General features: G+C 41.8%; 1 protein-coding gene across 1 annotated transcript in view; it reads right to left on the bottom strand.

The window, feature by feature from the left end:
- The window catches only part of tmem145 (transmembrane protein 145), a 54133-nt gene extending 48725 nt beyond the window's left edge, over positions 1-5408 (bottom strand). Inside the window, exon 1 of the mRNA XM_080426258.1 lies at positions 5238-5408. Coding sequence (XP_080282384.1) covers positions 5238-5348 — 111 coding nt within the window. The 5' untranslated portion in view covers positions 5349-5408. The remainder of the gene's footprint in view (positions 1-5237) is intronic.
- Between the last annotated feature and the right edge of the window lie 5252 nt (positions 5409-10660).

Genomic DNA, 10660 nt, shown 5'->3' with positions numbered 1-10660 from the left:
TCAAGTGTTTTCCTCAAGTGGGCTCAAATGTGATCTTGTGCATATTTACATTGCTTTCAGTAACGCTAATTTATTGTCCTCTTCAACACGGGTTCCTCAAGCCGACAGTCGTACCCAGGAGGCTTTCTTTAAAAGTCCTCAAGCCTATTAGCAGTAGCTGACACCGTGAGACATTCTGACTGAAGTCATAAGCCTGATTTATACTTTGTCATTTGATGGAGCGTAAATTAAAGATGCTATAGACAACATTTAGCAACTAATTGCACAATACTCAACATCATAACACCTGTGCTGGATTCCCCGAGTCACATCCATAAGGCAGCACTTAATACCGTTTGTATCATTGTAATGCAGTGCCTGCCTCCAAGCATCTCTTTGGGGGAAAACAGTACCATACCCAATGAAAATGGAAGCAACATGGACAACGGCTGCTGTCATCTTACATAAGTAAACAAAACAATAGTTTTTAACCTGACCAAATTTAAAGGATTATTTCACAATCATATAATATTTGGGGAGAAAAGCAATACTTTTATTCCACCCCTTTTTAAAAGCTCTTTCTTTTTATCTATTATTCGTCTACATAAGCGGTTCCCAACCTTTTCGGGATCAGGGCCCACTTGAAAATATCTGAAGCGTTCGCAGCCCAGTGAGCCCACCCATCTGACCACTTAACACGGCAGCCAATCAGAGCATGTTTATTTTAACGATCAATCAATCCATCGTGTTCCGGCTTGGATCAGTGGAACTAACCTAGTATACTTTAAGTTAAAACCTTCAAGGATGTAAAGAAACTCTTCCATTGTTTTTAACTCACATTTCTTATATCCATGTTATATTCTCAATAAAATCTTAGTGTATTGCCAGTTATTTGGGGAACCACTTGCAATACCCTCACAGCCCACAGGTTGGGAATCGCTGGTCTACATGTCATTTTTTGATCAATACCACCTTTTAAGCATAACTCAACCAGCCCCAGTAAAACAGCTAACAGGTCTGCTGTGCCAGCTGCCTGTATGGAGCCCTGCCCGTGTGACTGTCGTGTTTCACCACCCATTCTGCATGTTCCAATGAACACCCCCTCCACCCTCCATCCCCATCCCCACTGCATTATACTTGCAAATGTCGAACTCCAGCCAAACTCTGTCACCCCCCCCCTCCCATAACCCCTCCCTCTCATGACCCCCATTCCACTGCAGCTGCTGATATCGTGTTTTACAGTGAGTTCAGTATTTCAGAACGAGCACTGAGGCTTGCTGTGTGTGTGTGTCTTTGAGAGTAAGGAAATGGGGAGAGCAGGGCGAAAAGATGGAGATAAATGGAGATAAAGTGTGTGTTTGCGAGAGAGAGACAGAGGGAGAAAGAGAGAGGGAGAAAGAGAGAGGGAGAGAGAGAGACAGAGACAGAGAGACAGAGAGAGAGAGAGAGAGAGATGAGGGGGAGTAAGTGGGTGACCTTGGGGCAGAGGAGTAGAGGAAAGAGTCAAGACTGACGATGTGTTTAACTGGCCCACAACAGACACATGAGCAGGCATGCACACACACAAACAAAATACAATATGTCATGGCTGGTGTTGACCTGTACATGGGGCAGTGCAGTTTTGCTCAGGGTGCCCCATCGTTCTCTCAGCTGGTTCACTAACACAAAGAACACTCTTCTTTTATTTTAAACACGTAACTTACCAATTTATCTCACTGTTCACTTTATGTCTTAACTTTGAGTCCTCTATTCATAGCTGTAACAATAGTTCTGAGAATGGAATGTTTATCCATTCAATTTACTCATTTACTTTAAGCCTAATTTGTTTTGAGACTGGGCTAGTCTACGGAAACAAATTTATCTATTTAACACAAAACCTGGGGGAGAAGAGGCTGGCAAGAGAGAGAGTCACACGCACGCACGCACACACACACACACACACACACACACACACACACACACACACACACACACACACACACACACACACACACACACACACACACACACACACACACACACACACACACACACACACACACACACACACACACACACACACACACACACACACACACAGTAGAACCGTCTTAAAGCCACAACCGTTTAGCCTAGGGTGAATTGGAGCAGGTGTGGATCCAGTGCCTTGCCCGGGGGCAGTGCAACAGTAGCTACTGATAGAGAGCTGATGGTTCTCGTTACAGACCACAAATAGGCTAGTTGCATGTTTTTTAGGAGCCTATACCCATTATCCGCTTAACCACTTCTACTATCCTTATTCTGGGGCAAACATTCGGCAAAAATAGGCCAGATTGCAGATCGGTTATATTTTCTGCAAATATATTTGGTCTAGAGGGGAAAAGGGAGGGGGCCTAGTATAAATCCCTGGGGGACTCTGGTCAACCAACTATATACAGTAGGGTTTAACCACAAAATGTTTTGAAAAATATCTACAAGTTCATGACATGTTGCATTGCATCGCGTAGATCTACTTTTTGGGCGGTGAAACCGCCCCTATAAGTGAGGTTTGGAAATTTGTACAATTATCCTGCGCTGTGATAAATGTATTTATCTTTTGTACATGATTGGTTGACTCCATTCAGTATTGTGATTAGCTAGCAAGACACATGCTGTGATTGGCTAGTGATACATATGACAAAACTAATCTAAAACCACTGTGATGTGACACTAGTATATTACTTAGATACTGTCCATTTCGTGAGAACAGTAAAGAAGAACTCAAAGATCACTATGGCTGAAATGAGAAAAGGGAAAACCGATATTGAGAAGAAAATAGAAAGTCTTCCTAGAAGTGGCCCTTTCAGATCAAAGCATATATCAGAAAAGGTTAAAGATGGAATTGTGACAAAGCACAGATCTGGCCAAGGTTACAGAAGAATTTCAGGTAAACTTAAGATTTCTAAGAACACAGTTACCAACCTAATCCATAAATGTAAGAGACGAGCCTTGGTGGGATACGTAAAGAAGAACCCAAAAATCGCTATGTTTGAAATGGGAAAAGAGGAAAAGGATAAAATGAAAATGGTAAGATCAAAGGGTATTCCAGAAGAGCTCAAAGCCAGAATTGTGGCAAAGCACAGATCTGGCCAAACTTACAAAAGAATTGCCGCTGCAGTTAAGATTTCTGAGAACACAGTAGCCAAGATAATCGGTAAATGGAAGATGTTTGAGAAAAGCAAGAGTCTTCCTAGAAGTGGTGTTTCAATAAATGTATTTATTTTTTGTACATGATTGGTTGACTCCATTCAGTATTGTGATTAGCTAGCAAGACACCGCCCACTTCACACAGGGTGTGATTTTTTAATTCACTTTTCTATTTCTTTCCAATTTATTTATTCTTTCACCTAACGACATGACCAAAATTGGGCTGCCAGGGTTATGTCAATGGATAATGTTTTTAGTGCCACAGCACAATTTGGTGCAGGACATTAGAATACATGGCACATGGCAAATTATTGATCGTTAGTACAGTAAATGTCATATGTTGTCTTAATGTTTATTTATTCAGGGGAAGTTTTGCTGAGCATACATGATCAGCATTCATGCTGCAGGGAACTGCCAAGAACAAGAAGCAGCAGCTCCACTGGATCAATTAGGGTTTAAGTGCCTTGCTCAAGGACACCTTCTCCTATAGGTCGTTGGTGGAGGGGAGAGCATTATTCATTCACTTTGCCTTCTGAAGTTATTTGGCAGACACTCTGGCAATTAGATATTTCTCAACAAGTGTGAAGGGGTTTAATTTATTACATTTATTTTTCAATAGGCTAATATTTAGGATAGACCACTGGTTCTCAACGTGGGGACCCCCAGACATCCTTGAAGGGGTTCCAGGGGTCCCCAGCTAAATGATTGATAGTTAACAAAATACAGGTCTGTCGCTCTCATAGTTAAATTCAAATTAAAATAAATATAAAGGCCTATATTTGTTTTGATCAAATGAGGGATTTCGTATGACGCCCCCCCCCCCCACTCCCCCTTTCATATCTGAGCTCACACCATAGCATTGCCCCACATCACCCCCACAAAACACCTGCTGATAAACCAGCTTCATGGGAGTCCAAGGCAGCCTATAGGCAGGTCAAAGGGGTTATATCATAGATGTGTTCTCCTGTTGTCCAAGCTCTATTTGCAACCATTAGCCCAATATAAGGCAAAACAGCAATATTCTCTGATGCAAAGCAGAGGGTTGGGTTTAATTCGTGGCCATAATACCGTCTGTATGGCAGGGTGATCTGTAACCTAAATATATGGAAATCCTCAGCAAATTGTTGGATGTATTTCGTCAGGTAGGCCTGGTTAGCCTCCGATTCGGTTTCAGAGTGAACGAAGGCAGTAAGGCACACATGTTGCAACTATAATATAGCAGGCTATACAACTACGGTGTTACACAAAGTGCCCCTATCTGCGGCGGCACAGGTTTATTTTAACACTCACACACACACACAGCAGTGATAAGGATACCTGAACCAGTAACTGGTGTGAAAACCGGAGCACTTGCAAATATTTGATCTTGTGTAAACTGACCAATATGTTGACAGGGGAGACTATAGTGACTGATCTCTCAAATCTTATCTGACCAATGTTAGCAGGAATGACTTGATCTCATGATTTCTCATCCCGAGATCGAGTCATTCCTGCCAACATTGGTCAGATTCCCGGGGACATGAGGAGGACTGCTCCAAACCAAGAGCTGCGCGCTTCAGAAGACGTACTGACTGACGCACACCTGTAACGGGTCTAGCTTATACTTACCCGTTAATACGAACAATAGCCTATTCTTTGCAGCTTTGCATTTTAACAAAAACAAAATTTAAAGGAAAGAATTGCAATAGATTTGAGTCATGAGGATTATGGCTAGATGAAAACTATACCACATTATATGGGGTTCGATGCACGCTATGCCAAATGTATTGGAAAGGAGACAGATATATGACACACATAGATGATGCTTCAACGCAAGGCAGCTTATAGGAGGGATGGATGTATTATTATTAGCTGGATGGATGATGCTGCTACATTAAAAAAAAAAAACGATCCCAAATCCCCGAAGCAACTTAGCGGGGGCTTGGTAATAATATCCATCTCAGTCTACTGTAGGCTATACCAGACACCTGGCTGCGTGCGATCACGCAGTCCAACCTGTATGTATTCCCGTCAACTGTCTCTACTACAGCGATGTTTATTGCAAATAGGAATACATGCGCTGCCTATAATAAAGAAAACAAAGCCTTCTTTACCTCTTTCGTATTGACGATGCCTTTGACGTATTTCCCAAGAACAGGAGCCACACAGAGGACGCTGAACAACACGGCCAGAGAGAGGAGTCTCTCACACAGCCTGACCTCCATGTTTCTCTCCGCGGATCGTCTTGTTCTCTCCTGTCCGGGCTCTGAGGCTCCTCTATACCACAGCGCAGGGTCCAGGGGATCCACAGGATCCACACGGCGAGGACGGAGATGCAAGCAGAGAGGAGACGCGCGTCCCCGATCCCTCACATGCATGCATGTGGCCCCAATAGTTTAGCCTAGGCTGTCAAGCGCGCGCATTGGATACCGGGGTTGCCATGTCCGCCTATTATAAGCCACTTTGGGCTTGTTTTTCTGTTAAGTTGCTTGTAAATATTGGTAGTTGCGCGGGTTGCAGTTTTAGTTTCTAAAGCGCGGTTGCTTATTTTGGGCTCGTTTCCTAATGTTGTTTAAACCAGTGGTTCTCAGACATTTTCATGCCAAGGACGGACCCCCGGCCCAAATTAATATGCATCTACCAAACTGCTAATAAAGTATTCAATCAATCAATTAATCAATCATCCCCATCTGAAATTTTTTTATGACAGGGACCCACATAGGCCTACAAGATCCACATAATTTTGTCACATTTTCTTCAAGATTTATTTGAAAATAGCAGATCTTCCAGCTCGTGATGTGTTGAGAGCTTGTAGAGCCGCTTGGCTCATGTCGTTTCTTTTGGGCTAGTTTTCATAGACCCATTTGCTTGTTTCTTACAAAACCTGGCAACGCTGTTGGATACGCGCAACCATAGATATATGCGCGCAACCACCATACCTCTCCTCTTCCTCCTCCTCGGTCGGAGCGCGAGGAAGGAGGCACATTGCGCGTTCTTGCTTTGAGATTGCGACATGTCCAGATCAAACAAATATGGCATCAACGCTATTAATAAAACACCCGTTTGCATAGCACAGTCACAACAATGAACTGTTCTGATGCATGCAGTGATTCTCAGGCTTTTTTTATTTCATGGACCTCCAATTTCATATGCATTAGGCCACTGACCACCTTTGATACGATTTGTATCTCTGAGACCCCCATATTTAGCTCTGAGAGTGTAATGGAACCAATGAGCCCATTTGGTTCCATTCATAGTCATACATCCATAAATTCCTAATATCAATACTTTTGCTGGTGACATCCTGGACCCCCCTCAAGGACCCCTGGGGGTCCCTAGACCCCATGTTGAAAGCCAATGTTCTAACAAAGTACAAGTGTCAGCGGATGTGATGAGTTATTGTAGACCAGCTCATCAGCATACATATAGCCCTAAGCTGTAAAATCCTAAGTGTAGGCCTTAATGGAACCAAATGTATTGTATTTGGTTCCATTTGTATAGTGAAATTAACACTGAGGATTTTTTACTGTTCATAGGAAAAAAGACTGCTGAAACTGACATACCAATATTTGCTTGCAAGGAAAACAAATACATAACTGAAGGGCTATTTTTAACCTTGAAGAATTTCAGATTTGAGTGACAGCTAATGCGCTTATCCAAAAGGTTAACATCTTTATTGACCTTTTGTGAAATTCTGACAGAACAAAGGTCCAGATTTGATTAAAAGTCTTGGTATTTACGCGGTCAGTCACTGGAAAGAAAAAAACAAACAAACATGAAAAGCTATCAGAGGGTTGAGTAATGTCTGAATGCTAGATGGAATTTTCATCCTTCAGTATGTTAAAGGACAACTTTGGCTTTTTACAACAAGGGTTATTTTATTAGTTTGTAACGATAATTAAAAGATGAGTGGTAAAAATAAATCATGTATTGCTTTCTATCGTTATGGTGATTTTAGTGATTTGTACGCACATCCCCACTAGGCCAAGGAAGAAATGCCAACCTAAATTTTTCAAATCAGCCTCATGGTGGCGCTGTAACAGCCAGATTCACGTTTTGGCCTATACAGTTCAAGAGTTAAAAGGCCAAAACGTGAATCTGCCATTGAAAAGATTACTTTTTCGATTAATGGAGGCGCACTTTAAAAAATATATTTTGTTTTATCAGTGAAAAAATATATAATAGACTTTCTTAGTCATACAACAATGTCACAAAAATAGCTGATCTACAAGCTCACATGTAGATGTATTTTTGCTATGATAAGAAAAATATAATTTATAGCTTATTTTGATCCAAATCGAGTATCGATTATTTTTAAACATCGAGTATCGATTATTTCAACACTACCACGAATCACAGGCACAAAAAAACACCACTAGATATTTTCTTTATATATATATATTTATATTTAAAATAAACAGGGAAATTAAACAGACTACTCATTGCATATATGAAGCCTGATTTACACTTCATCGTATGACGGTGTCGTTTGAGGAAGAGTCGACCTACAAACTAAGTAAAAACACGTTGTGGATCTGCACTTGTTGACTGGCTATTTTCAGTGCGTGACACCATCATACGACTGAGCATAAATTAGGCATGACAGCATTCAGTCAAACCTACAAAGAAAAGTTGCAGGGGTCAGAATCATAATCAGATTTGAAAGTAAAAATATGTACAGGAATTATGTGTCATATATATTTATATATATTTTCAATATACATTCATTCTTTATTTTTATTCACAGGTTTGCACTTGTGGTGTTTTGAATTTATAAAAACGGAGAAGCTCAAGTAAATCATCTTAGCTTCGTCTGTCTGCAGACCTACGTAGACCTTCTAAACAGCTTATTGATTTCAGAGCAGCATTTGCAGTGCATTTAAGACTGTGTATGGAGTAGGCTACTCACTATGATGAGAATTAATGTCTGGTTTTATAAAACCTGACAGTCAACAAATGACTGTAAACAGTGATGTTTGTTTTTCCCCCTCAGAGAACTGTTGAGAGATGCTGCTGGTCATGGTCAGTTGCATCAAGGTTCAGAACGTGTGCAGCTTTCAACAATCCATAAAAAGCTAAAACATTAACATACAAGAAAACTCAGGGTTCGATTTGTATTAAAAAAAGAGGGCGGCACATTTTTTAGTGGAAAATAGCCGATCTACAAGCTCATAACGCATCGCTACGCATTGTGAGCTGTAGACTATAAATGCCCAAATTAGGGATGCCAGGGTTAATGTGGTTACCCTGCATTTTAATCAATTGTCAGAAAAAGGGATAAAACACATCCCCAACGGCGATAAAAATGAATGACCAGAGGGGGGATATCAAAAGCAGAGGCATGGTTTTGCACCCCTACCGTCACAGCAAATTGAATCCTGAGAAAACTAATTCGTTTGAATGCATTATGAACACAAATGAGAGTCTAATCTTGGGGTAATTCAAACCGATTGAACAACTCTTACTACAGCTGAATCTGAAAAAGCATCATAAAGATTCCGATATGAAAACCAAAACAAAACAAAAACTAAGATTCGATGCAGATGTCATCTGCATACCTGTGTATCTTTACATAATCCATTGAAGCAAGTAGCTGATATTTGTTTTCATATTGCACTTGTTTAGGAGATCAGCCTGCGGCAGGACAAACTCTCTAATGCCAAAAACTTATCCAAGAGGAAAAAACAAAAGGTAATGCTGCACAACCTGCTAATTAAACATGAGAGAAAAAAAAAAGAAAATAATTACACTTAAACCCCCTACATCTGGTTTGTACTCCCAAGGACGATTTGTGAAAAATGGTTTTGCGATTATAAAATTGGTCTGCGGATCATCGGCGCATATATATTCCATTAACAGGGGCTGATTAAAACGATGAATAAACATTACGGGAGATTCTTGATGCAGCGGTGGAACAGTGCACAAGTAGGGTGGGGGAAGGGGCTACGACTCGATGCAACATTTGCACACGTTCTTTACAGATTAATGACAAAAGATGCAAAGCACATGGTCGGTCTAAATCACCAGATGGGCTCTCTGGACCGTCACCTACACGTACCTTAACCTCTCGCACCAAAGCACATGGAGGACAAGGGGATTATGGGGTTGGTTAAACTGGAAGCGTACGCATCCGACACAATTAAACTTTTAATGGCAGTTAACCCGAGAGCCTTGTTTCTGTCACAACACAACTGGTTTTGTCTGCAGCCGTTGTAGGGATCAAATCAATTATGGCCGAAGGGAGATGCTGGCCAAACCCTAGAGGTTATGAGGGGGCTGAGGTGAAAGTGTAGAGGTGTCCTGTCAGTAGGACCCAAGTCAATGTATCCCAATGAGGTAGCAAGAGACTCAACTGCATTAAGGACCTATGATTACATCAACAATAGGTGGCCGACAACAGTGAATAGCCTCCGGTGTGAAAAGCGTACAGACGTGCCTTTATCTGAACACACGCGGGTTAGATCATGTTTCTCACCTCTATGTGGTTTTGAAATGCTCACAGACACCACCAACTCAATGACCAGTCAGTGCCACATTTCAGGGTCATCGCGGACACACGTACACAGTAAAATCCCAGAGTTAATTTAACTCTGAACAGTGTACCAATGGAAACAACAGTCAATTTGCTTCCATATGTACTCTCTTCGGAGTTAGGTTAACACTCAGGATTTTGATGTGATCTACCCTCATGCAGACTCCACTTCAACAATACGTACAGGCACCAAATGAGCAACGATTGACACTCGCAAGTGCAAACACGAGTCTAACGACACGTGGACTACAGAAAAGAAAAATGCAAAGCAAAATGCAAAAAAAGAGTGAGCAGAAAACATGTACCGCCAAAGTACAAGTTTCAACACAGCATCTCTTTGGGGTGACCGTAGCTGAGAGGGTAGAGGGGCCATCTGGGAATGTGAAGGACGCTGGTTCGTCCCTCGGTTCGCCCAGCCTACGAGTCGAGGTGTCCCTGAGCAAGACACAAAACCCCTAACAGCTCACCTGAGCCATCTGAGCAGCCTTCTGCTGGGTGAAGCAGTCCATGCACTTCAACATTACTTCCCTTTCATTGCCCCGTTTCTCACTATCAATCAAACTAAAAATAGTGCGATTAAGCACTCCAAATTGACATAAACAGAGCAGGGTATAATCCCGTAGCCTGACTTTTCTGCATGAAAATCCCACTCTTGTGGAGGACTCAAGAGCTTCAGCTAAACCCTATTCATCACACAGCATTCCTCTCTACAGACCTGGCAACCCCGTCACTAGACAAGGGCAGGACAGAGCCAGAAACAGTTGGCATCTATATTTAGTCTGGACTTTGATAAAAGGACTAACCCTCCAAAAAGGACACCACCCCCACTACATTTCAGAGTGGTCCAATCACGACAAGCCTAGGTGGAAAGTCAACTATGTTGGATGGCATCGGGGTAGAAGAGTGCTTAATTCTAGACAGTTAGCCGCCATGGAATGTAATCACTGAATACAAATTCAGTGGTCGTGACTCGTGAATTTGTTTTGCGAGGAAAAAAAACAACCT

The sequence above is a fragment of the Gymnoscopelus braueri genome (assembly GCF_963280865.1).
Source record: "Gymnoscopelus braueri genome assembly, chromosome: 4".
In the NCBI taxonomy this organism is placed as follows: Eukaryota; Metazoa; Chordata; class Actinopteri; order Myctophiformes; family Myctophidae; genus Gymnoscopelus; species Gymnoscopelus braueri.
Note: the sequence above shows the minus strand (reverse complement) of the source record. Positions and strands in the feature narration are given on the sequence as shown.